The 27,952-nt window shown below is 45.3% G+C and overlaps 2 protein-coding genes across 3 annotated transcripts in view; both read right to left on the bottom strand.

Annotated features, from left to right (window-relative positions):
- arhgef18b (rho/rac guanine nucleotide exchange factor (GEF) 18b) overlaps window positions 1-9,075 on the bottom strand; it is a 30,044-nt gene extending 20,969 nt beyond the window's left edge. Inside the window, exons 1-4 of the mRNA XM_085348804.1 lie at window positions 8,841-9,075; window positions 8,452-8,526; window positions 7,823-7,931; window positions 7,416-7,599 (exon numbers count right to left, since the gene is read on the bottom strand). Of these exons, the coding sequence (XP_085204930.1) occupies window positions 7,416-7,599; window positions 7,823-7,931; window positions 8,452-8,526; window positions 8,841-8,881 (409 nt within the window). The 5' untranslated portion in view covers window positions 8,882-9,075. The remainder of the gene's footprint in view (window positions 1-7,415; window positions 7,600-7,822; window positions 7,932-8,451; window positions 8,527-8,840) is intronic.
- An 11,840-nt stretch (window positions 9,076-20,915) lies between these two features.
- insrb (insulin receptor b) overlaps window positions 20,916-27,952 on the bottom strand; it is an 82,101-nt gene continuing 75,064 nt past the window's right edge. For both annotated transcript variants that reach the window (XM_085348828.1, XM_085348829.1), the window contains exon 23: window positions 20,916-27,874. In XM_085348828.1, coding sequence (XP_085204954.1) covers window positions 27,520-27,874 — 355 coding nt within the window. In that variant the 3' untranslated portion in view covers window positions 20,916-27,519. The remainder of the gene's footprint in view (window positions 27,875-27,952) is intronic.

Raw genomic sequence — 27,952 nt, forward strand, 5'->3', positions numbered from 1 at the left:
TTTTTTTGGGTTGTATGGAAGCCCCAAACGCAATTTCATTGTTCTTGACAATGACAATAAATAAATAAATACTAAATACTAAATACCTCCGACTCCTACCACACAGCTCACCACTGTGTCACCGTCCCGCACTTCCTTATGCAGTACGGCAGTTCCTGTCTTGGAAAGGTACTGAGAAGCAGACGGGATTAATAATTAAGTATATCTGTGTGGGGTTTAAAAAAAATCAATGTCATTGCAAAATTATCAGTCAATAGAAGTAAAAGATTAACCTTAGATAAGCAAGAACAGTAGGTTTTCTGCTCACTGATATCACCGAGCTTATCATTGCAGCTTGTTAACAATAGCACACTGTGCACCAGTCATGCTGAACACACGGGTGGTGACAGAGATCAAAGTAAGCAGAGCTCAGGTGAGGAGGGTAGGGCTGTTCGATATAACCATATATATCTGATGACGATATAAAAGCGTCTGTCGTTTCATTTTACGCTGTCGTTTGTTTCGTGGTGTTGCAAAATAAACTGTTTACGGCAATATTTGTTCATGGTTCTGATGTCGCTGTAGTGTTTATATTAATTTCTTAAAGTTCTCTCTTTCTCTTATATTTGATATAACCACACTACGGACGGACAAGCGCCTGTTTTTATGCGTTGTCATTAGCAACAATGAAGGTAACAGCATCACGTGTCCGCTTGTTTATGTTCCACATAAACCTTTCACAATAAAGCTCAAGATCCTGTTGAGACTTTTCAAAATAAACTGAATCACGTGAAAGAGCAGATTATTTACAGATGAGAAGTAAAAAAGAGCCGCCAGGTGCTAAAAAATAGATCTTAGACTCAAACGTTAGAACAGGCTTCTCCCCGCAGCACGCCGTGTAATAAATACAAAGAAAACGGCGCCGTTACAACTTATGTCTAAAAATGTATCGTTTCAGCATCGGTTAAAACACTCGACTCCAGCTACACGACGCACAGCTGGAAACACTTCACGCAAGTCGAGCTGCCCGAGATTCACGAGTTTACAGAAAATGTTACATTTTTGTGATTTACATCGTTATCGGACGATAGATGTCTGATATCGGGAGATGAGGTTTTGGTCATATCGCACAGCCCTAGAGGACGGGATCGCGTATCATCAGCTGGACGACTGATACTGTTGAGAAATGTCAGAAGTTACAGTTACTGATGTCAGTCGCTGATCCACGGGACACTCGGCTCCCTAACAAAACCACGACCACACCCAACATCTGCTGACACCCCATCGCACAACAAGTCTTCTTGTGGTACAGAGTGCACACTTCAGTGAGTCACAGTGAACTAGAAGTGAAAATGATACTTTGCTCTCTGCTGTAACTGATAGAAAATTAGAAGGAAAAAAAAAAAAGCTGTGCTGCTACTCCACTTCTAGAGAAAATGTGTTATCTCACATGCCCGGCATTGGATTTGGCAGAGGTCAACAGAAGAACAGGGGTTTCTTCCAGGAAAGCATTATTTCACACATCACATCATGTAAACACTGTTTTCACACGCGGCCCAGAAACGCTGTCAGGTTGTGAAACTGCAGTTTCCGTCGCAGGTGGTTTTACAACATGCAATAACAAAGGATGCACATTTTAGATCCTAAAGCAGCTGTGAGTTTGCCGATGCTGGCTTTGAATCTATTTAGAAAGAATTTAAGAACGCCTGGCTACCTGATGGTGCTCGGGTGGCTCAGATTCAAGCAGCTGTGCATTTCTGTCAATCTTAAGCTCTCGTTGCGATCCTGCTTCACACACACAAATGTCTTTACTTTATTCCTTACTATATGATAGATGCAGATTGAAGGTGCAGCCTGGTTTGTGGAAAATATATATAACTCACAGCAAAGACAATGTGCAAAAACACAGGAAGCTGTTGTGTTAATTCATGTGAAAGCAATAACCCTGTCACAGCTCTAAGTATAGGCTTTAAACCATAGAGGCTAGCACTGCAATTGCTGTCAAGGGCCACAAGAGCTCATTTTAGGTCACATCCACTGTTCACTTACAGACTAATGACGACTTAAACAAAAAACACTGACTATAGACGCTTGCTGTGAGTGGATCCAGTGGCTCTGTTATGACCAGAATCCCACACATGGCATTCAAAGTCACTAAGGCAGTCCGTTTGGTTCCCATGACTTAGAGAACCAGAGCCCTTTGTATGTGAACGTCGTTCGATTTATGTGAATGAAAAGCATTTTCAAGCATGTCCTCTCGGTCAGTCCACTGCAGAGCTGACACAAACAGCTATTAAACCATGGATATGGATATCCACAGTAACTAAATGCATGCCTATCAACTAGATAGGAAACCGAGAGAAAACACAGAGAGAGCATGTAAGCTACAATAGAAGTTAAACATATCACCCTTCCACAGAATAACTTGGACAGTGCAGTGTCACAATTTGAGAGGAAATTAACTTGACGGTAAAGTTCAATAAGTAGGCTGCTTATCGTTTTGAACCATGTGAAAAGCATGTGTGACCCCAATCAACCGTATTACCACAAATAGTTGATCGACTAAAGGTAAAGAGGAAAACAGGTCACTTTAAAAAAAACATTCTAGCACAAAGCTTCCTGTGCAATCATGCATGCAAAAAAAGAAAAAGAAAGAAGTTACTCTTAATCCCCAAAAACACTAGCGACAAAAACATTTGGGACAAAGTCCAAAGAGGCCAGACAACCCAATGACATCATCTAATGAAACGGGAGGGAAGCGGCGCAGTTTACAAAGTGAAGTGAAACATCTCCACCAAAAGAAGACCACCAATAATCTAATGCACAACATAAATTAGCACAACAACCATGCCTTCATTGTCGTACACTTGACCTTGCTTGGGTTTGAACTATTAGATTAATCTGGTTCTCACTCCTGGAAGTAATGGTCCAAACCATTCTACTTTTTCTTGGTAATGGTGCTTCCCCCCCCCTCCTGATTAATTAGGCCAAAGGTTACCAGTATAAAAGTAGACAACAATGGTCCACAGGAGGAGAATACTAGTGTGAGAGCCAAACCTTCAATCGTGTAAAATGCAAACATTCAGAGAGCCGGGCATGCTTGAAGGAAAGGCAGTGATGCATAAAGAAGTGTTGTGCTAACAGGCAGACATGGGTGAGACCCAGAGTCAGTGGAGTGGGCTGTTATGCACTGGTAGACCTGCCAAGCACAATTAGCACCATGTGACCCAGTCAGAACAGAAAGGCTGAAGAGTGAGGTGACAGGCTGAATGGTCACCCCTCAGCCTGGGGCATTCCTATCGCCTGATGCCAGCAAAGCTCTGGCAGAGGGGCATCACCTGCCCGGCTGAGGAATGGGAAGCATCTCATTTAATACACTGAAGAATATACATTTAAGGAATAAAAGCTGCCTGGGTCTCAGTCAGCTAAGAGGAGGGAGCAAAGACAAATAAAGGAGGCTGATGGAAACGAGGTGGAGACAGCCTCGGTCAACACTGCTCTAACATTACTGCTGTAAACGTGAATACACGCTCCGTTTGAAACACGTTACATGAGAGGAAACGCCAGTAAATTAAGACTTCAGGCACACCAAGTTATCTTGGAAGCTAACGCTAGCAATCACCTGTTGAGCTTCGTGCAAAGTCTACAACCGGCAGCAGAGCAAAGTCACCGAAAAACCCACGTAAAGTTCAACAAACAGACGAGTTTCGTGGCGTTGTGGGTTTGTTTACGCCACAAAGACACAAGCTTTCAGCTAACCTTGTGTTTCGAGAAGGAGAGGTTGTTCGCGAGCTAGCACGCTAAGCGCTGCGAGGCTAATAAGTAGCCAGCACTACGCTGAGAATAGCTGGGAGCTAATTTGGGCCAGCTAAGTATAAATTAAACTCTCGGGGAAGTAAATGTGTCTTGCCCTTATTATCACACCGAGTCAACACTGGAGGGAAAAGAAAAAAGCTCCTAGTTGGCTTTGATTAGCTCTTAGCTGGCTTAGCTAACGACAGGAATGACTGAAAAGTCCACAGAGGGGAAACAACGGGAGTTATCCACCTGATCCCGCTTGAGACCATCGCTACAGTAGCCGCTTCTTACCGCCCAAGAAGACTCGGGTTTGCCTGAATCAGCTGCATCCGAAGGGAATTGTAGTCTGTCCGTGAGTTAAATAAAACACACCGGCCAGTGAGATCAGCAACAAGTATCCCACATACTCGGTTTTGTCCAGTTTGTGTCTCCACTGGGAACAATCTCTGGCATACAAACGACGCATTCCACAGGCTGAATCCCCACAGGGCTGAGTTCAAATTAAAGGGACACTCACTTGTTTTCTCACGCCTGTGTCCGCGGAACAACAACACATGAGCATCTAGGGTTTGTGACTTCATTCAGCAGCAGCAGCGATGATGATTGATGGATGGAGAAATGTAACAGATGCATTATTATAATTATTATTATTGTTTTATCCAGATTGTTTAACACAATCTCGGAGAGTGAAAGAGCCCGAGCATCAGAGGAAAAGTGTACTGGTACTGATTTTCAGGAACAAGGGTGATGTACAGAGCTGAGGCAGCTATAGAGCGATACAGCTGATGAGTCATACCGTGAAGATATGGGAAAGAGTTGTTGAGAGGTGACGATAAGTGAACAGCAGTGTCCTCATGCCGAGAAAGTAAACTATTTCCCTATGGGGACTAACACGCACACTTTACTTTACTTTACACTAGAGACATGTTTGCTTTGAGAGTGCTGATGGAGAAGTGTAGAGAAAGTCAAAAAGAACTGCACTGTGGTTTCTGTGGATCTATGAAAGCAAGAGAGGAACTGTGGTACTGCGTGAAGAAGGATGTGAGGGTGGTGCAGGGTGTACAGCAGGTTTACAGGCAGGTTCAAGGTGAGGATAGGATTACACCAGCAATCTGCTAAGACCCTTCCTTCTTCTTTGACACAGTGATGGAGGCTCTGTGGACTATGATATTTACAGGCAACAATGTGATCTGTAGTGAGACCGGGGAGCAGGTGGATGAGAGCCTGCTTCATCCGCGAGTATTAGGGATGATTTGCGGCAGAAGGATAGCAGCAAAATGAAAGAGAAGGTTTACAAGATGACAGTGTATGGTTGAAGATGCTCAGACTTTCACTGGGAGTGACCAGGATGTACAAGATTAGATGTGGATATGCTGGGCAAAGGATGTTGAAGGGAGGAAGAAAAGGAAGGAGGACAAAAGAGGGGATTCGTGGATGTAGTGGTATGTAGTGGGTCGTTGTGATGATGATAGGGACAGGGAGAGATGGAGGCAGATGATCCACCCAGCTGAAAGACGAAGATGTCAAAAAAGAGGCAGTCCAAAGAGGAAGACACTGAATGTGTGGCACGCCGAGCCTCGCTGAAGGATACCAGAGCAGCTCTGTTTAATAAGCAAACAATAAGAAACAACCATATATTACATCCTGACCGCCAGACTGCACGGTGTATAAATATCCTGGACGTATTATGGCCTTTGTCTGCCACAGAATAGAGGGAGAAAGGAAATATTGGGTTATAGTCATGAAATAATGAAGCAATAGCACAGAATGACTAAATGCCCCCAGTGCTCCCATCCACATGTGCCAGTGAAAGCAAAGAGAAATGGTGATGACATTGAGAACACTTCTGTTTCCTTGTTACTGGAAACTTTATTTGTTGATGTGAAATTCTCAACAGCCAGACCACATGGCTTATGAGAAGACGGCCTCTGGTTTACAATAATGTCAACACATGTGACAAAAGTCCACACTGCCAGCATCAGTCACGGTGATGGAAAGGAAATACCCAGTAGGAGTTTAAAACTGTCACTTTAACAAACCTGTATAAACATAGATGTAACATCAATACTGAGAGTGTGTCTAGAACCATCCATTTTAACTGCATCGCTTTAGGTTTGTGGACATTTGTTTATGCTCTTAAGGTCCGCCCACAGCATTCCTGTCACTGCCCCTCCTAGAGTCCTGAACGAGATTTCTTCCTGTTTAAATGGAGTTCTTCCTTCCCACTGTCGCCAAGTGCTTGCTCAAAGAGGTCATCTGTATTATTGTAGGGTCTTCGCCTTCCAGTATAAAGAGCCCTGCGGCTGTTGTTGTGATTTGGTGCTGTATAAGTTAAACTAATTAAATGTAACTGACCTGACTTGACGGTGCCATCGAAACACGTCGATTCTTTTCTTTTTCAGTCATTCTGCTGTAACATTTGCTGCTGTGCTTGGGATCATTGTCCTATTGTGTGACCCAGGTTTGGTCAGACAGACAATCTCACATTTGCCTCTAGAATACTTTTGTATACTAAGAAGTGCACAGTGGACTCAGTGAGTGCAAGGTGTCCAGTCCCGGGGCTGCAAAACGAGCTGAAAGCATTGCCCCGCCCACCACCAACAGTTGATGTGAGGTTGTTGTGCTGGTATGCTGCGTTTGATTTTCTCCAAACGTGGCGCTGTGGTTTGGTCAGATGCAGTTTTGAAACCTGTGCTGCAATCGTCTTTATCAAGAGAAGAGACTTTTTATCATTTTACTGACATGAAGCTTAACATTTGACACGCAAACTAGTTTTACTTGAGTAAAGTTGTCAGCCACGTTATGGTCAGATGTGAATAATACAGACTAAAGGTTCTTAACTCTCGTCTACGTCCACTAACACGACTGCCATTATTAAAGAGTTTCACTGGGAAACTTCTTCCATGCACGGTACAAGTAGTTCATCAGAAGCTGTTGCAGTTATTTATAATCTTCCAAATGTGCAAAGACACATTCGGTAACATTATTCTGACTATAGCCTGTACGCTGCCCTTGATTGGCTTAAGAGTAACAGACCAATGGATTCATGAAGCTTTGGTTACCTTGAGACAAAGCGAGGCTCAGCTTTTCCACTTCGAGCTCATTCAACACGTACAAGACAGCAGAAATCTGAAATATGTTGCAAACTAGAAAAACAAATCTAAGGCGAGCTGCAGCTTCACCGAAACATCTGCAAGAATTTGTCCAAACAAGTTCACCGAGGTGTGTGACCTGATGAGGTAAAGTAATGATGAGGCGGGAAAGGGGAAGGCTGTGTCATCTTAGCATCTAACAAGGGAAGGGAACGGCAAAATGTCTTCTACAGCCCCAAAGAGGAGCCACAGTCACTGTGACGGGTGGTGAAAGCTGCTGTCTGATTCCATGTATGTGCTTTGACAAAGATGTCAGTGTAAGGAGGCTGAACGGGTGTTTAGTGAGCACAAGCTCTTCGTGTTGTATGTGCATGTGTGTGTGGTTTGTTTACCTGTGTGCATGAGTGCGCCACTAAGTGGGCGAGTGAGTGTGCATGCAGTATAAATAGATGCGAGCTTGTGCATGAGCGCGGCACCTGTGCACATATGTGTCCGACTGAGAAGAAGCGTGGGTGCGTGTACACCTGTGGCTGTGGTGTTACTCACTCGTGCACTGCAGGCCATGCTTTTTCTGCAGCGCCTTGCTGCACAACGAGCACGTGGCACAACTGGAGAAGGAACCTGGCACCAAATGATGCCCATTGCTGTGAATGCCACACATTTTCTCTTTGGGCTCCCTGTCCTTGTCCTTCACCTTGTCTTTCTGAGGCTCTTTTTCGCGGTTCTTACCCTGCAGAGGAACAAGGAAAGAGGCAGATTGGTTTTTTCATGCACATGTTGTGTTCTTCAGACATAATAAACATGACATCTCATGGCTGAGGCAGGACATACAATTCGGATAGAGATTGCAATCTGCTTTAAGATGCAATCATTAGGCCAAACGTGCCACGCACTTCAGTGCAAAAGGTACATTTATATTTCGCCATGAAGTCGTAGGGGCTTCACAGGATTACCTTGTCTTTATTGAAGGAGCCGGTCATCCTGTTCCTGAGAGAGCTCAGAGTCCTTTTTACTTTTGTGCCTCTTTCCACCTTCTCTATACGATCCTCCTCTTCTTCATTCCTGGTAGATGAGCAAGAGAGTAAAGTATAAACTACAGGCTAGTGTAAAGACACCACAGCATCTCTGTGGCGTCTTTTTCTTCTGCTTTCAGCCTTTAAAGGGTGAGATGGAAGCAGATGATCCACTGCTATCCCTGACTTTAAAAGCATTACACTCTTTGTTGAGTTTCAATTGACTTTTTTGTGCAGCATCAGGTCATCTCAGGGAGCTTTACATAGTAAGGGAATAAAAACCCATAAAACTTCCCCTGAAGCACACATCAGAAATTCATCCTGGCAAACAGGGGACATTGTTGATTAGTAACAGTTTTCTGATGGTTTCTATAAAAACAAACCACATTATTGCAGAACCAAGAGCAGCCTGCACTGTATCAGCACTTTGTCTTTCACTGCTTTCAGTTTTGTATCCCGTCACCGACGGCTAATAAAACTCCTCCCAGGACTGGCTGAGATCACAAACATCCCAAATGTGAGACGATGAGCTTCAGTCACAGGGGAACAACGGTGAGGGCCGTACTTACTCGTTAGAGAGGAACTCGTACCAAGTGACACTTCCTGAATCTTTGGCGTCTGATCTGCTGCTTCTCTGCTTCTCTCTGTCAATGACAACAATGACAATGAAAGGCTGGATTCAAAAATCTCCAAATGTGAGAAACGTGTTTGTCGTGGCTTAAGTCTTTAAACTGTACAAAAACAAAGAGTGTGGTTTAGACTCGGTGAGTGTTTTCCCAGTGATAACAGCCGTGTCACTGCACAATGTCAACATGCAAAACATGGCAAAAACATGCTTGCACTTACAGTGCAGTGTGTGCACACGCACGCTCTACAGTCTGGCTCTGCTGGTGCTTTATAGACTGGGACGCCGCTACAGCAGTGAAAGCACGCAGACCTCCCTCTCCTGTTTACTTACCCGTGGTACTTCTTTAGCTCCTGCAGAACTTTCTGTACCATCACCCTGAGACAAACAAGACACTGAGACTAAGTGGAGGAGAACAATTCTAGGAGCTGGGTGCTGATTTTGAGAAGAATCCTCCCCCGTGTGCTGTGTCCGCACACCGCCCGGGTACATATAAAATAACCCTCCCCCTCACACACACAGACACAAAGGGGCCATCTAAGGAGCTGGGAGAGGGAACTGTGGGAGGAGAAGGTTGCTGACATATGACATGGAGCAGAAATGTCAGCAGAGAGTGGGGAAAGCCCCTCTGCTATGTGGGAGTGAGAGAGCTGCAGCTCACCATTTAAAGCTACAGAGCAGGATTTGCACTGCTGCACTAAAGGAGTCAAAAACTGCAATAATACAATTCAACATAGTTTAGAAGACGTGTTTCCTAATGTAATCAAACTACTTCCTTCTTTCAAACATCTTTAAACTTGCACTCGACAGAAACAGCTTCTCGAACACGGTGAGAACGAGCAGCTATGTTGATGTAAATGACGTGTACTCACATATGCGTCTGTCCTTCAGTAGAATGCAGGTTTTCTTCCGGGTCAAATTCCTCAGCTACAGGTGAAAAAGATAAACTGGTCAGTTATGAGGAAAGATGCCTTCAGGTGATAAAACCTGAACTTAGATTTGTTCTACAGGCGTTAAAGCCGCCGGCCCACCTCCTGCTGCCCTGGCAGCCCGTTTGGATGTCTGTACAACACGAGAAATGTGTGCAGCACGGGAGCAATCGTCTGTAGCAAGGATCTCTGAGCGGGAGTATAGCTGCCTGCCGGGCTCACCGTGGTCCTGACAGAAGAAGAATAAACGCACATGTATCCACTCCTCAGCAAGCAGCACACACACACTTACTGTATACGATAGATTTCTTATGCAGACGGCAATTTACATTCAGTTATTTTGGTCAACGTGGTCAGAAAATTCTTTGTGGTTCAGTTAATTTGTTGTTTAGTATCAAATATCCAAGCTGTGGTCACCTACAGCTTTCCTATCGTCCATATGTCCCAGACCAAAAGTCCTCTGGGACTTCCAGTCTTTTCCAAAAACTATTAGAAGCTCACTGGTTGATGTGTTCATTCATTGCAGTGTCACAGAAATGCACCTGCTTGTTCTGAAAGATGAACAGCATCCTGCAGTTTGAGGAAATCACTGAGCTCGAGTTCAGCGCAGAGCTGCACGTCTGTGACGTCTTCAGAGGGAACTAAATGACATTGTTGCTTTTGGTTTGTTGTGAGATTACTTTAACAAAAAAGTTTAGTTCCTCGATGCCACTTTTGAGTTATTACCACCACAGTGACCCTGATCTTTGGGCAGCTTACCCTCAGGCTGAAGCCATCAGGACTGCCGGAGTCCTCCTCAGGACACGGCGAGCAGCTGTAGGTGGACTGGAAAAGACTATTCTGTCGCTCCTCGTCATCATCATCATCTCTCTCTCCGTCACTGTCTATGGCCTTGGTGTCGAGACTGAGTCTGGCAGCACGGCAAGCAAACACAAAGCAAATAGATTTACATATACAAGCATGTGCATATACACACACACACGTGGGAGACAGAGGGAGTCTATGACTTGTGTGTATTTTCTGTTTTGTCAGTATTTTTGTGCACGTTTCATTTTCACAGCTCAAAGAAGCTTCACCGTCATTATTTAAAAAGCTGTGAAAGACCAACCACAGGAAACGTTCAGCTCACTTAAATAACACAGGCAGAAAAGTGTTTTTGTTTTTGAGCGTGACAACTGTGCTGAGTAATACTGAAGCAAGATGTTTCTCTATGTAGAAACTTTATTATATGACTTATGAGTCAAGTAGATTTGGACTGTAACAGGAGACGCTTCCTCTGAAATGTTTCTGCGTGTCCGGCTCTGCGTCTTACCTCCTCCCCAGGTTGATGGGGGACAGAGGGACACCCCAGCTGTGCCTCCGAGATGTAGACATGGATCTGATTAGAATAGGAAAGCTGTCCAGGTCTGGCTCTCCATCAAAATCCATTGAGCACTGGTCCTTTGCTCCCTCCATCGCCGCTGTCGATGCCGTTTCCATCGATCCCGACAATCCGATCAAATTACTTGGCGAGCTCCGCCCTACTGCAGAGCCTCCACAGAGAGAGTCCTCGCAATCAGTGAACCCACCTGGTAACAACTTAGGACTGAGCTGAGTGACCACAAGGTTGTGAGGAAGTTCCTCTGGAGGCTGTTCGCAGGACGGGAACGGTGCATTTAAGTGTGGGGAGTGCGTGTTCAGAAAAGAGTGTGCAGGTCGGTTTAGGGCTGGACTGTTTGTGTTTAGAGGCTCCTGGAGGTCGACGCTCTCCGTGGCTGCGGTCACTGTGGATGCAGTTGTCTGCGAGGTCGGCGTACCTCCCCGCAGATCTTTTAAGTACTCAGAGTCCCTGAGAGAGGGGCTGATGCTCTGCAAGTCCTCCACACTGCTGCTCTCCTCGATGCAGGGGCAGTCATAGTCGCTCACCACCGAACACGCATCCTGGACAGAGCGCGAAGGCACCCGAAGACAAGACAAACACAGCAGACGTGAATAGAAGTCCTGACACACTTTGGGAGCCTGGTGTGTAAAATGTTAGCGTTCAGATATTCTTTGAACGAGTTAAAGCTGAAGCTGACCGGCACCTGCTGCTAAAGGTCAAGTCAGACAAAAGGGAAGAATTCATTTGTCCATAACGGACCTCGGATCACTATTATTTTGGTAAATGTCATTGCATTTGTTGAGAACCTAAAATAATAGTAACGCTCAGTGTTCAGCTTCACCTGGTCATCACTGGTCCACCCAAAGGAGACGTCCTCAGTGACAGAAGCAGGAGATAATGAGGAGGAAGATCCTTTTGCACTGGTAGGCTGGACGCTGAGATGAGCACTGGGAGGCTCACAGGGCTGACTGCAGGGCTTGCTCTCTGATGCTAAAAACAAATCATTTGGCATTTATTAGTCTCGATAAACACAAATTTACAACCGACACGAGGAGAAAAGGCAGACGTCATCAGCTGTCTAACACCTGTGGAATGCATTTGAACAGTTGCAGTGAATAATGGAAGAAAGGCCCCGCCGGCAGCCCTGCTCCAGCCCCTCGCTGAAAGCTCCTTTGCATTTCCATTGCATAAACAGATTCCTCGATTCACATGATGCCACAAACCGCCGTCACCACTGGCAACTGCTCAGTGAGCCAACATTAGTCTCCATGTCATTTCTGGGAGGCTGGCGATTATTCCCTTGCTGAGCTTTCAGCAGCTCCAGAAGTGGCTTGCCTGCAATAAATCATATAATATACCAGTGCGCTCGGGTGACGTGAGGAGAACAGACACAGAAGAGGCAAACGTGGAATTTCTGGATCTTATTCTGGAGCTAAAAGTGTCATTTTATTACTGAGACACGATAAGAGCAAACATGTCAGAGTTTCACGGCGTCACGTCCACTGGTGGGGCTCCAGCCACACGGTTTATTCTGTTTTCCTCATTCAATGTAAAAATGGGCTTTTCCCAATGATATATGTGTAATATGTGTGTAAACTCAGTAGGAGGGAAAAGGAGGATATGATGCATGTAGTTAAAAAGAAGGTGCAGATATAAACACTGGAATTTCCCCTCAATAATGCAGCAATAAGTAAATATTTCAAAGACAGCTCGGTGCTACAGCTGTGCTTCGGCAGCCCGTCGCCATGAGGAGTATTACTGCATGTAGCCTCCTGAGTTTGAGCTCGAGTTGAGCAGAGAGCGCTCCGGAGGATTTTACCAGAGCCTCTAAAACCAACAAAGTTAAGACAGATTTTATTGACATGTTTTTTATGTTTGATTTCAGCTCAGTGTGGGAGTAACTCCTGCTGTTTTGCTGCTCAGCCCACTCTCGGTGGGCCTCTCTTATCACAAAACGGGCACATCAGAGCCAATCAGTATGTTTTTCAGTGCTAATACAGGCTGAGATGCAGCTGATGTGTCTGTTTGTACTTCGTTCAGATGGTCATACAAGTCCAGTCACTTCTGGTGTAGAAATAAAACACCCCAACATCATATATGCAAGAGCAGAAAACCATCACGAACAGCAGTTGTTGCTTTTCCGTCTAAGAGATACATTTCTTGAATACTTGCCAGATCCTGTAGAAGATGTCCGGCTTTTTAGCTGCTGATTGCACCAGCGAGTCTCTTAGCACAAATATTAATATTTTAAAAAAGATCAACTTAAATGACGGAAGCTTAAAACCTGAAAGACAAACATTACATAACTCGATCACGCAGACGGTCACTGCTGACAACAGGTCATCAAATAATCTGCTAAAGTTGGTAGTTTGATCCCTGCTGCTCCAGTCTGCACGCCACAGATCCAGGATACGAACCCCAAACGGATCCATTGGTTGTGTGAATGTTAGATAAAAACACTAAAGCATAGAAAACTGTGCCTGTGTGAATGAATGGGTGTGAATGGATGAATGAGGCCTGTTAGTGCGCTCGGGTAGAGCAGAACCAGTCCATTTACCAGTTACCATGACACCTGGGGTGTGTGTGTGTGTGTATATATATATATATCTATATCTATATCTATATATCTATATATATCTATATATATATATATATATATATATATATAGATATAAGACACAAAGCTTGCCTATTTTGTTATTGTTGACTTTTTATTACGTTTACCAACTATTATTTTACGCATGACTAACTGCATGCGTGATTTTGGTCTTTGATTGCTTATAAGAACGGTGCCTATAAATAAAATTATTATTTTATTTTTTCAATTCCTACTTGAGTTATATCCTGGTTACTGTGCGCTGGTGAAGGGTTGTTTGCAATGAAAAGTTTTATTCATTTCTATTTATCATCATACGTGTCTCCTCTTTAGTGTTGTGTTGATTTGATGCGTCTTCCAAAAGACATCTTGAGCTCAGTTAGACTCATAAAAAAACGAACCCTCCTAAATCACCATTAACCATCAGAGCGACACACACACACACACACACACACACACACACACACACACACACACACACACTCTAACTTGATGTGTGTTTTTTCCCTCTCTCAGAATCACTTTTGAGACCTCGGCAGTGGCTGAACGCTATGATGAAACACAGACATCGTGTCCTGCTGTAAACCAGCAGCATCCACTCCCGGCTTCAGCGGCGCAGTCAGGGCTGCTGTCATATAAACACACAGACAGACGCGCTGTAGATCCAGTTTTCTATATTACTAAATCACAGGCCGAGGCTGCAGCGGTGGCAGTGTCCTCACTGGAAGGAGAATTTGTTTGCGTCCCGATCCCGCTCATGTTGAGTAAACTTAAGACAGCCAGCAGGCGCTGCTGCGGTTGCTTAATGCTGCCTTGCAGCGCCACTGTGGCCTTTTATGGTCGGCCTCTCAGATCGCCCCCGACATGACACAGAGACGAAACGCCCGTGTGCGTCCTCAGGTGAGCGCGTTTGCGCGTTTGTCACTGTCAGCTGTTTTCTTCGCAGTTCGGCTCCACGTACTAAAACTAGTGGCTGTAATGAACAACACCAACATGAACGGCTTTGCATCTGTGATTTACTCAGCATCGAGCCTCGCTTTACTTTCTAAACATCTCTAAAGAGGTGTTTATTATTCAGCTGCTGTAATGGTGAGTTAAGTCACATGAACTGCGCTGAGCTGCTGAATGATTGCAACCGCTAATTAAAAGGAAAAAGAAACCAGAAGCTGTGCATCAGCGCTGCAGCCGGTGTGACGAGGAGGAAACGATCGCACGTGTTTCCCACAAAGTCTGTCGTTCGTTTGTCTGCAAAGCTAATCACAAGAGGAACTCATGTGATTATGTCAGTTGATTTTGTGATCTTGATGCTTTCTTACATAGTGTGGCGATACATCATCACCCAGTGACACAAACCACAGGAAATAAAACTACAACTCATTTAATAAAACTTACAGCTCCTGTCTGTCTGCGACACAGAGCTCACATTAAGGTCGTGGTGACCATTTAGTATCTGTCACTGGTGCTTGAATCACACAAAGTGTGGGCTGCTGTGTCTCTGTGTTTGCGTGACGGGCTGGAGGTGAAGGCAGAAGCTGTGAGATCTGAGGTTGAAGCAAACATCAAAAAACAACTGTCAGGCTGCAGAGCCTCTTTGATCACAAATGCGCCCGACGGCTGTTTTCACAGAGCTGAGCGGCCCGGGTACTTTGGACGAAAGCAAAGTGGAAACGTTCCACGCTGCTCGTGTGCGCTAAGCATTACATTAAACCACGAAAGCGCAGAAAGCAGGAAACTAGCTGCCGACGAAGCTCCACCTGTTAGTCATGCTTTCTCTAAAAGGACAACAAGACCAGTGCCACACCAAGTCCCACGCAAAGCTTCACAGCCTGAACTGTCCACGCACGGTGCAGCTCCACCGGTGGACACACAAATTCAGTAATAGATTTATGCTCAAATTTGAAAGGTGCATGGTGACACTGCACAGAGTGAGAAATGACTCACTGAACTTTGCACCAACGTCTCATCTGCTGCACTAACTGTCTCCGACCACAAACCCCAACCAGGTCAAACTGGTAAACAACAACGGTGTGAAAATGGCCAAAGGAAGCCAGGAGAACATTAAAATAGCAGCAGCAGTAGCCAGCAGGTATAACGCACATCTCTGGGTCACATCCAGTCTGCAGCCCATGCTGGGTCACCTCCCCCCATCCACCCAACATACCCACGATGGCTGAAACATGAAGTCAGTGTAAAACCAGGTTACCTCTCTTGAAGGACCATCTCTTCATCCAGAGTCTGGAGAAGGATGGCCAGGAGTTGTTAAGAGGAGAGTCCGCCATAGGAGCAGCACAGTGGGTAGGCCAGCAGGAACTGGAGCTCGCTCGCACTCGAGCTCTGGCACCCAGCAAGAGGAAGAGGGAGGTGAGAGAGGGAGGGAGCGAAGAAACGAGCGAGAGAGAGAGGGCGAGCGGCATCAAGAAGCATATCAGTGTGGTGTCTTTAAAAGGGGTGAGGGAGTGGGCTCTCAGACTTCCCGGGGGGGGTAGAGCTCTTGTTTTTAGATTCATTTGAAGCTGATTGAATGACAAAGTAAGGAGGAGGAGAGAGTTGCAGTTTTATTTCAATATGCACTCATGAAATGGATCCATAGCGCTGTGCAAACGTCTCCAGTCACCTCTTATTTCTTTGCATTTGGATTCCACAGCGTGCAGGAGTTTGTTTTTCAAGTCATCTCGAGAAACACTTGTTCAGACTTTCTGAAGCTCTTTCAAAGCTTTTTCTTTTTGTTGTGTGGATGCTTTTTCCCTCATTTTCAGTCCAGTCATCGTAGCATTTGCTGTTTTTCTTGGTCCACTTAACACTGACCTGTGAATCATTCGAGCATGCAGAAGACGCCCAACTCAAAGGATGAGCCCCTAACAGGAAAGCTAGCCAAGAACCAATTTAAGCACTTTGCACTTTCGGGCCTTGGGAGGAGAAATCCAGCAAAGACCCGACACAGGATGTGACGGAGAATAAAGGTCCAGTCATGCCAAATACTGACTTTCAGGCTTGTTCATTTGTACAAACCTCTTGCTTCAGACCAGTTAGCAGACGCAGCTGTTTTAGAGAAACAAAAACAGAAAAGGAGAAGGAAGCATATGCAATGAAAGTACAGGGTAAGGATCCATGCTGGGTTTTTCTTAGATTCAGATTCACAGGGAAACTGCACATTACAGAAAAGACCAAGTCTAACAACTAAAGCAGTAAGTTTGAGCTAAAAACAGGAGGTACTGTACCAACCGCTGACTGCTGCAGCTGCTAGACATGGGGCTTGGCATTTCTTGCAACTATTTCCTTTGCACCAGCGTCGCTGCGGACGACTGTCAGTGCACATCATGTGGAAGACTCTCCCTACTTTCCCACAGATGACACGGCTTGAAGCGTATTACAACCGAAATGTGCTGCACATCGTCTCACATTTGATCCACCGCCAGTCACAACCTGTCAAAGTTTATAAAAAAACTAAAAACACACAAAGTGCACTTACGCTGGATGGAAGGTCACAAGTGGCAGCGTGTAAATTCCTCCTGTTGGCCAAAAGAGTGAATTAAAGGCAGAAAACCCCCAAAAAACAGATGCTTTAAATCCTTCAGATGGGACTGTTCTGCAGGAACGTCGGACTCAAACTGAGCGCATACAGCCAAAACAGTTGCCGTCTCTCAACCCGCTTCCTCTTTCTTTTCTTTCCCCTTTTTTCTGTGTGTCATTCTGCTCAGCTGAGGAGAACCGCACTCTGAATGGCCCACACGTACAGTTTGACACATCACTGCAGCAGCGTGATAGCGCAGCAGTGTGGAAGCGTAACCAGAACGAGTGACCTGTTGGCAGTAAACCTTTGTTACTCACAAAAACAACGTCTCACTCCATCGAAGAGCAATAGTTTCGTCACCGACCATCAGCACACACATATACGCTGAGATGTAGTTTGACGTCTCTGGTGTGTTTTTCTGCTACTACATCTTCTCATTGTGCAGCTTTGTGCTTCCATGCAAAGCATTTACATAAAACAAGTTGGGGAGGAACTAGATGTGCTTATAGTGGTTTCCCTCAGTGCATAACGACGAACGCTGCACTGCTGCTCTTTTACTTTCAGATCTTTTTCTGAATCAAAACTAAGGCTTGTGCAAACCGGCCGTGCAGTCTTTGTGTTTTTCCCCTGAAACCCAACCTACATGCAGAGAATGGAAAGAAAAGTATTTGCAATGTGCAGCTTTAAGACGTCTCTGTGCTTCAGAAAAACACACAAACCTATTGTAGTTATTTTTTTCATTAAGCTTAAATTGGCCAGATGGGGGTGCATCAGTTACTCTTCTGCTTTGCAGTGCATGGCTTCACCACAACAGGTCTCAGGCTGAAAAACACGACGACGAGAGCTAATAGGTAAGACTTAGCTCCTCCTCAACCACCATCAAGATACCACTTTGCAGAGCTGTTTAGGTACATGACGATTTTTATCAGCTGCCAGCCACGGCTCTGCGTCTGAACTAGGATGCTGAAGTGTGAGAATGCTTCAGTAATGTTGAGTCCAAATGTACAACTTAAATGTTTTTCCATTTTTATTTACTCCTTTCATTCAATCGTTGCATCTACTTTCCATTTTCTGAGAAAAATACATTTAAAAAATGAGGGACAGAGTGCTTCTCTCCTGACCTGACTGATGAAGATCTGATCCAGAAATTTACATTTGGATTTGTCCCTTTGGTGTCTCTCAGACCATTTCCCGTCTTTAAGAATGGCTTCCTGACAGCCACGCTAACACCGAGACCATTTCTGACGAGACTTCAGTGAGCAGTAGATGGGTCGACTGAAGGGTCAGATCCATCTCTCAGGTCCTGTGTCATCCTTGCAGGACTTCAAGGGCATGACCTTCAGACTATCATGGATGCTATCTGCTGTGCATTTGGTTTTTTAGGCTTGTCTTCCACTTGTCCTGTTTACTCATTTTTTTAAGAATATACTGCACATCACACCAAGATAAGCCAGGTTTCTTTGCAAATCGTCTTGTTGGGGTCATTTGAGGCATCAGTGTTTGAGAAAATGCACAATTTTCTTAACCTTTAATATGATACAAAAGCAGCCAAAGCAGTCTCTAGTAACCGTTCTGCACACCGCATTAAAAAAAAAAAAAAAGTAGTAGTCAGCAGATTATGATCTGTATGCAACATTACTGGTAGTGATGGTCCAGTGGACCCTAAAAAACCCAGAGGGCCCAAATGAGCATCAGGTTGCCCTTTTCGCTCAGAGTAATTCAGCTGATGACCAACTTTCCATGAAAAGAAGCCGACGGGATGCTGAGCTCTGCCCCCCCCCTGGCCTCCAGGAGCGCCCACAAATGCATCCAACCAGCATCTTAAAAGATTTCTACAAATTTGAGCTCCAGGATCAGAAGCAGAAGAAATGTTAAAGCAACATGACAGCTGGGAGTGCTTTTTTGTAACAGGATGGTGAAAGGAGCCTCCTCAGAGAAAGGACTACAAATCTGTGGTGATGTCCTGCTAACCCAAAAACTCCATCAGCTCATTTTTACATGCTGCCACAGGACATCCACCTGGTGTCACCTGAGCCCGCACTGCCAGCTAGTCCATAAACTCATGTTTTATATTTATCAGATAACTTAAACTAAACGAGGAGGAAGTGCTGAAGACAAATCCAGACGAAAACAACCACAGGGCGACTATAGTCACACAGCTTCCTCCCATCATGTGAAAATACTACCAGTATCTCTGGATCTGGGAAACACAGAAGTCCCAGCCAGTACTCCCAGTGCTCCCAACACTTCAACCACATGGACAACACACCAAGATAACAAACGGTCCCGAAAGGAAAACACGATCAGCAGTTTTCCTGTGTGAAATAGTCGTAACTCAAACTGCGTGACTGGCAGGTTTGGAGCCAAACGTAGGGAAGCGCTCGGAAATACAGCTTCACTGCTGAAACAAGGTAACTGTTGGAACGCAAGTACGCCAAATATACCAGGAATACGAGGAACTTGGAACTTACTACAGGACACTAGGAAGACACAGCAGAGACGACAAGGGAACAGGTGAGGAACACAGCTGAGCAGAATCTAACTGAGGAGACAGAGGAAGTAAAACTGAACATGACATACATGGGACAAGGACCTAACAAAATAAAACAGGAAGTAGCTAACACAAGGGCCAGAACTTAGACAGGCTAACTTGACAGAACAAAAGGGAAAACGAGCGACTACAGAGACCGGCACAGAAACACACACGGGGACACAAAGATGGAGACTAGACTCATTTCCACAGGAGACAGAGGACACGGCACAGAGACAAAACTAGGACAGCCCGGACAAAAAAGGAAACTAACACAATCAACCATACAAGAAACCAAAAACTACATTTGTTTCTATTTCTTAAGAACCAACAGCCCAAAACATCTCACTCAAAAAACCAATTAGCTTAACCAATCAACTTGTTCATTTGCATAACAAAGAAATGAGGTCCACATGTAAAGGTGAAGAAAAGCAAAACAAGAGCTAAACTAATGAATAATAGCATCAAGGCATTCAAACCAGTGACCAGAGCGCAGTGAAACCAAAGCAAATAAAAACCAAGTTGGAAACCTTCTCCATATAAGATAGTTTCCAACTTGGCTTTTATTTGCTTTGGTGATGTGCAGGATGTCACTTCCTGTAATAGATGACAGAAGCAAATCATTAGGACCTGAAAAGGAGGAAGCAAAAAGCAGACCCGACCACTGAAACCACAAAGCCTGGCGGCCGTCACTTATCTTTGGCACTCGATTCACTCGCATAAGTAGTTTTTAGAACAGGTGGCAACAAAGTAACAGTCGTGTTACTGCGTCAAGTGTAGCTGCTCAGACATCTGGATCCTTAGACACAAAATACACAAAGATTCATTAATGCAGCTCTACGTTTATTTATAAAGTCACTGGTGTCGTTTGTATTGTATTTGAAGTTCCTCTCACTCGTTACATTTAATGAATATCCTGATTTAATCAGTGACAAAACCAACAAAGAGGAGCGTCTGATGCTGTTGCGCTCCACAGGGTTTAATCATCACTCATCCCAACGGCAGATCCTTCTGTTCTAACCCTGTGCTGCTTTTTATATGGCAGTGACAAAGGAGTGCTCATGTGAGATGAGTTGGATGAAGGCATGGTGACATTATCCAACAAAACTTTATTCTGAGACCTTCGCAGTAATCAGTCAGACGCTCACGTCCCAGTTTAAAGCTCTTTCCCAGGCTGGGAGCTGAGACGAGAGTCTAGCTCTGGATCAGACCGAGTTACAGAATAATGAAAAACGATTGAGCTCTTTTACAGATTTGCTGCCTTGCCCAGCTTTAAATGTTGGAATTGAATCAACCTGCAGATAATGTTCATCATTTTAATGGAACAGAAAATATTTCCCCTGAAATGCATCAGCAGGGTTCAAGTGTTAACAGCAGGAAACAGGATGAATCCAAACCTCGATAACGTGACTGAAAACACAAAGTGTGCGATCAGTTTAACTCCCCAAGCTGACAAAGTGCACAAAGACGCATATTCTCCAATAATTTTATTCATAATTTTAATATAAACAGTTAATTGTTGAATAATTTACACACAGCAAGATTTTTATTTTCATATCATTGCAACACTTTCTGTACACGTCACTACTTGGCTCTCCTTTGAAAACATAGAAAAAATAAATTGTCAAGCGTTCATTTCGTCATGGCACATTTTTGATCCTGTACAATATGCATGTGTGTGTGTGTGTGTGTGAGACTGTGTAGTCGATATTTTGTGGTACATAAAGATAATGGCACATCTGGATCCAGTGTCAGGGATGAAGCGATCTCTTGCGGGTTTTGGGGCGAGGCGTCCTTTTTTTGTCGTTTTTGTGTTTTTGCACTGCACATACACACATATACACCTGCTGTATGCGTACACGCCGACATTTCAACATAACATATACACAACATATCCCAAAAAGAATACATCAGCATATTCATCGCCAATAAAATGACATTAACAAAGAGGTATCCTGCAAGACAACACAGAGCATTCTGGGGACCACCTATGTGCACGAGGAGAGAGGAAACGTGAAGTAACAGGAGGACGAAGAGAGCGCTCGTGAAGATCTCAACCGAGGACGACGACACACTCGGACCGAGCATCGCACACTGGTGTGTAAACTGGAGCAGACCACTGGACCGGCGGGTGACTCTCACAAGCTCGTCCTCATGTCTGTCACCTGACAAAGGGCTGCGACACACAGGACTGGAAGTCATTCATAGGAGAGGTTCAGCCTTTACGCTCGTATAAAGCTTGTTCATGTTATGGGGGAACACCAAGCTGTAGCACAGAGGCAGCTAGCTTAGCACAAAGTCCGACACTGGAGAACACGGCGAGTGTGGCTCTGAGCGAAGCTACCAAGCTCGTTTCCACCAATCGAAGACGAATAAAGCCCATCAGACAACATTTCAATTTACTTCTGCATAAGTCACATTTTTAGACTTATGCAGAAGTAAATTGAAAAACCTAAACTAACCTAAACTAAACTAAACTGTCGAGCTGAAATTCCGAGATACTCAATTTTTTTTTGCTCCAGTGGCAGAAACAAGCTTCCATACAGGATAAAACACCTTAAAATCCTACAGTTCAATATTAGACACATTATAACTAATCTGTTTAGTCCACACACACACACACACACACACACACACACACACACACACACACAAACCAGTAAATGTGAGAAACTGTTGTTGCTGGTCTTCTGTGGACTAAACCATCCAGGTGATGTGTTCATTGGTTAATCAGAGTCACGCTCGCTCTTTCTAATCTTTATGTTTAGAGAGGACCCGCTACGCTACAGTCGCTTTGAATGAGTCCTTTGTTTATCCAAATCTCAGGGTTGGTCCAACCAGTTACTTTATCCACTGCCTGAAACAACACTAGCCGCTCTCTATGACATCACAAAGAGCCAAGAGTAGAAAAAAGTCACAGGGATTGCATGCACACACACTGAAGTCATTTTTTGGGAAACTTTAGCTTAACTCACCCCGTAACAGCTCATATAAAAATAAGTGACTAATAGCTCCGCTTCACCTCTCCGTGAGGGAATTCACCAAAACATGCACGACTCCTGTGACAGCCTTCCAGCTCTGCAGCCGAGAGCCTGGCGGAGGACACGCCTCTCCAATAACACGTTTTCTCTTTAGCTTATTCAGGATTTTCTCGCTTGTGTTTTTTTGTTTTCTTCTTCAAAATAACGCACAGTGGTCTTTTCCAGTTTGTCCACACTCACAAAGAAACAACAACAACAAACAAGTTACTTGGAAACATTTTCACACTAAAACACCTGCGACAGGTGAAGCGTGTGTGACGTGAGAAAGGCTTTACGGGTGACAGGGTGGCATGCCGCCGGGGCCGGGTGGAGGCGGGGGCGGGCCGAAATCGCACGACCTCTCGGGCCAACATTCAGGACATGCATCGGACTAAGAGCGGGGTCGGCGTGCGGAACATTTCAGGCCGCGTACTCGTGAAGCTGTGAGACTGCAGCTGTGCAATAACAGACTCGCGCTTCTCTGTGTAGTGGGCTGCTTCATGAAAAAACAAAAAGAACCTTTTTAAATTTAGAAAAAGTTATATACACATTGATAACAATGTTAAATTCAAAATGTACAAGAGTAGTAAAAGTTTACAGTCAGAAAAGGTCGTCGTATTCGGCCTCCCTACTTTGGCTAGAAAAAAAATAGATATCAACATCTCTAAAACGTAATACTTTTCTCTTTAAAACAAAACAATAATACATACAATGCTTTGTTCTCACCCTGTGCTGCGTTACTAGCATGCTCTGTCCAACCAGAGTTCAGCAAAACAAAGCCAAACTTCCCTAAAAGTGAAGCGCTCTCGTTTTGTTTCCAGGGACGAGAAGATCTGCTGCTATTTACACGTAAGAGCTTATTATTGGGTTCATTCAAAACGAAAATGACAAACATACAAATCGTGCAGCAAACGAACGCACTTTTCAATGTTTGTGCGCTCACTTGTTTGCGTGACTTTGGGCTGTCAAAAAAAAAAAAAAAGCATCAAATTATCTGCTGGTACAGATGTTTCATCTTCATGCACAAAGCAAGCCAGAGCTTAGCAGAGCAGAGACACAAGTTCAGCTGTTATTTTCTCTCCGCGTGGAGGGAAGGTTAAAAAGAAAAACAATGATTTCCTAAAACAACAAAAAAAGCAGAATCGTTTCGCCAAGAACAAAATTTATGTGATTTTCATTTCGTGTTCGGAGGCGGGAAAATCCTCTTTTGTGATTGGTGGACTGTCAGGGGCGGTTCTGCTCAGGAGGGGGTCAGACGGAGCTTTAGGCACTGTGGGTTGGCGCAGGAGCGGGGAAGCCGTTTGTCCTTGCAGCCCCTGACGCGCAACGCTCCCATCCGACCACTAGAGGGCAGGCCACACCAGATCACGTGTGAGTGGAGCGGTCCTGACTGATTTCACAGGCTGGGAAAAACTGATTTATGAGAAGAGTGTTTAGGTTTTTGTCGCCTTTTTGCAAGGATGCTGAGAACTTGCGCTTCAGTCAGAGCAGATGAAAGGTAGGTAGGTAGCTCTTCCTCCTCCTCCTCTTTACTCTCCAACCGTAAGCATCGGGCCGCCTCCCTGAGACGAAAAAGTTACAATCGAGATTTCAGTTAATAGTTGTTATGGCACACAGGATGGTCCGAGTCCCTTTCAGAGGCGGAGGAGGGGGTGGGGGTTAAAGTCCTCCTGTAAGCAGCCCGGGCGTCTGCGTCCTGCCACGACAGACCCAATCCACGGCATTGACAGGAAATACAGGTCATCACTCGACATTCACAGTAGAAAAAGCAAAAGCATACGCACAGAATGAAATCAGAACAGAGAAACAAAAGTACAACAGGAGGAGACTCGAGATGTGAACACAGCGACTGTTTCGACCGCACGGAGACAGTTCGACGCGCCGAAGAAGATAAAGCAGCGTGAGGTCCACGGCTGAGCTCGGTCAGCCTTGGCTGCGTGAAGGCAATCACAGATATGAACAGAGTCACGATATTATTGGTTTTTCTTGTCAGTGTCACTGATATCAGAGCCGCTTTGCGCACAGCCCAGAGGCCCGGTGAGCGCGGAGAAGGGGACCAGTAAAGCTACGGTGCTGCTTCCAGTGACCGTGGGAAGCTTTGTGTGAAGAAATGTTCATGAAACGTGCAGAGGAGAGGGGTGATGAGTGCTCTTAAAAACGCGACGCGCGGGCTTGAACATAAGATGTGAGAGTCTATAAGAGCACGCCACGGACGCAAGACGGCAACCTGGGAACCCATCCATGACTCAGGCTCCGCAGACCGATTCCTCCGTGTGCACTGAGGTAGACTCCGGCCAAACACACAGACGACAATCATCACTAACTAATTAACTAACGAGCACTCCTGCCGCTCACCACCGCCGACTCCATCTCTACAGCTGACCAGCCTGCAGCACTTACTCCACCCTCAGCGGCTCTAAACATGCTGACGGTGTTCTTGTTCACAGGATGATGATCATAAGAAAATGTTCAGAGCTGCAGATGTGCAGGAACACGCGACTTGCAGGAACACGCGACGTGCCGACTCTGAGCGGCTTTTGGCTGCGCGATCGGATCGTGATGCAGTTGGAATATTTCACGACGCACACGCAGCTGATGTTAGTCTGCTTTTATCTTTCCAAACAAACTACCACCGGCCCGCGGCTTTCACTCCTCAGTATGATGAACTAAAAACAACTCCATCATTTCCCGCCCCCTTTTAGTGGCCACGGCGCAGACTCGGGCCGATCCGCGCTCGGTGTGATCGACGGTGTCTGCAGCAGAAACACCGCCTCCAAAAAATATGAGAAAGCAGTGAGTCGTCTGTGTGTGTGTTGAACTACAGCCAATAGATTTAGCCTGGAAGAGGCTCAGGGTTTGAGAAGGCACTGGTAAATATCTGGAGGCAGCTTCCCGGCGGTCTCTGACTCGACTCTCTGGGTTCTTGGTGAGAGAGCAACGCTTTGGCTGTGAGTCTGTTCAGTTTGGCACCCGCACTGCTCTGTGTGTGATCCGCTGACTATCGGCTGATGCCTGAGGACCACAGAAGAGCGGCCGCGGGCTGGCCCGCTGCGAAACACCGGTGACCTTTGGGCTCTGGATGAAGGTGGGTCAGTGAAAGGTCAGCCATAAGGACACTTGACTTGTTTTGAACTCTGGATCAGTGGACAGGAATGTTTTTGAATCATCATCAGGAGCAATTTGACAAGTTTCTGCTTGTGTGAATGTTCAGAAAAATCTGTCTGCCACCGTATGTGTTGAAGTCATCTATTAAGGAGGAAAATCAAAAAGCGAACGTCTGTCCCTGTGTGATAGTGTGAGCTCTGCCAACAGGCAGGAAAGGCTCGAGGGAACGAGGAGCTCCAACTCAACTGGAATGTCAGACCTGAGTGAAACAGCTGCTGCACACAGTCTGCAGTGATAGCAGGGAGAATAATGGGATTAGCAACCAACTGGCAGCCCCCCCTCCCTGTGCTCTCTCAAAAATACAGGGAGACTGCCCCCCCCTCCATCTGCAGGTGGAACTGTCCGTATGTCTCCTTCAGGCTTCGACCACAAAACCTGGAATTTTCCACCAGGCTAATCTTGAACATCAGCAGCAAACAGGACGCCTCGGGGAGACCAAGCACGGGTGGAGGGGCAACGCGTGACTCTGATAACCCCCTCCATCTAACGCAGAACGCCTCCCCCCCCACCCAACCGCTGCTGTCAGTTCATGCTCCGCCTTTACTCCGAGCAGCACCGCGCCGTCTAACCTCGCCAGCAGCTGACACAGACGGGCAAACCGGAGAAACCACAAAAATAAATAAAAAAATGAAAACCGCAGGAACAAACACGTGGGAGCCTCAACGCCACCGAAGACACGAGAGACGGCGCACCCGGGCACGCCGACCTACAAACGCCTCATAAAGCTTCTTTCTCTCTCTTTTTGGTTGTTTTGTTTTTAGTTTATTTTCAAAGCTGTAGTGAAGTCTTGAACTATTGTGCACTTTGAGAGGAAAGAAATGCAGTCAGCTTACAGCATTTCCAGGTTTCCCATCCAGACAAAGACTAAGAGGGAGGCGGGAGGCCTAAGACACGGAGAGCACTGCCGGTAGGTTGGAGCGATTTCTGGGGCGATAAAAATAAGGAAGTAAAAAATGTGAATAATAAACCCGACGAAACAAAGAACAAGCAAAGCTCCTGATGGAAAATATTACAAACTATTTACAATGCCATCTATTTTATATATATATATAAAATATTGGTAGGGAAATACCAATATTCCATATATATGTGTATTATATATACTCATATAATTCTATACCCACTAAAATATATGAAAGCAGCAGTTATTGGTCAGTCTGAGGGACTCTTTTTGTCCAATTCTTAACTGTTTAAATATCCTTCAGCCTTGAGGACACAAAAAGAAACGTTTGAAGCAAATAAATTAAAAGTTGTCACCAAACACCCGACGAATCTGTCGTTTGGAATTCTGCAGAAGCAAAACAAACAAACAAACAACAAAAACATTCCTCTAGGAATAGATGTTTGTTCTACCATCAAGTCTTTGCAAGTCATCCCACTGATTAAGTCATTGTTCAAAAAGGACAAGTAGTGTAGACACTTTGTTTACAGGCCACGTACACAAAGGCCACTATCTGAGTAAAAAGAGGGAAACAAAATAAAAAAGCACAGAATCGTGGAAATGCGGATCGGTGGGAGAGGAGGAGGGGCGAGTCTCGAGGAGGTCGAGCACGAGCAGCCTTCTTGGTTGTCTAAGGTTTGTTGTGTTCACAGTTTTCTGTTTTTTCCCCGTTTCCATCACAAGGAGTCGTGGAAACGCGGCGTTAGTGACGAGCGATGGTTTTCTGGTCTGATGTCTTACACCACGTTTGCATCATCTTGCCTGTGTTCTGGAGCCACGGGGAAGAAAATAAAAAGTCCTGAGATTTGTGTCTCTTTTTTTGTTTTTTGAAGGGCTTCTCTGAAGAATAAGAAAATCACCATCATCGAAAATGATGAGAGGAACACGAAGGAGACAGAAAAATAGATCGGAAAGGGGAAAAGGGAAAGCTTCAAAGAGTTCTTTGAGGAAATGGGAAGTGTTAGGAAGGGCTGGATCTGGGCAATGATAAAATTCTTCCATTTTTCTTGCCACCGTTCATGTGTGTGTAGGGGACGTGCTCCTCATAGTTCCCCCTCAGGGCCACCGAGGGCCCGCTGTCCCTGGATAAGCTCTCCTCTCTCTGGGAGTAAGAAGAAGGGTCCAGGGGGATGCTTTCCATGTTGTCCAGGTCTAGGTCAAACTCCTCCGTCTCGGGGACTTTGTTTTCATCACTGTAGAAGAAGGAGACCTCCTGGAAAGACGGGTCCAGGTCGTCCCGCAGCATCTCAATGATCTCGAGGAACGTCGGACGCATCTTGGGATTGTACTGCCAGCACATCTGCATGAGGCTGTGCCTGGGAAGAGGGATGAAGAAAGGCCAATTTAGTCTTGTGTAACGTGGACGGCAGTTTTCCCAGCTCCGCATCTACTCA

The sequence above is a fragment of the Diplotaxodon limnothrissa genome, linkage group LG23, assembly GCF_057381915.1.
Source record: "Diplotaxodon limnothrissa isolate DT_005_m linkage group LG23, D_limnothrissa_male_GT1.1, whole genome shotgun sequence".
In the NCBI taxonomy this organism is placed as follows: domain Eukaryota; kingdom Metazoa; phylum Chordata; class Actinopteri; order Cichliformes; family Cichlidae; genus Diplotaxodon; species Diplotaxodon limnothrissa.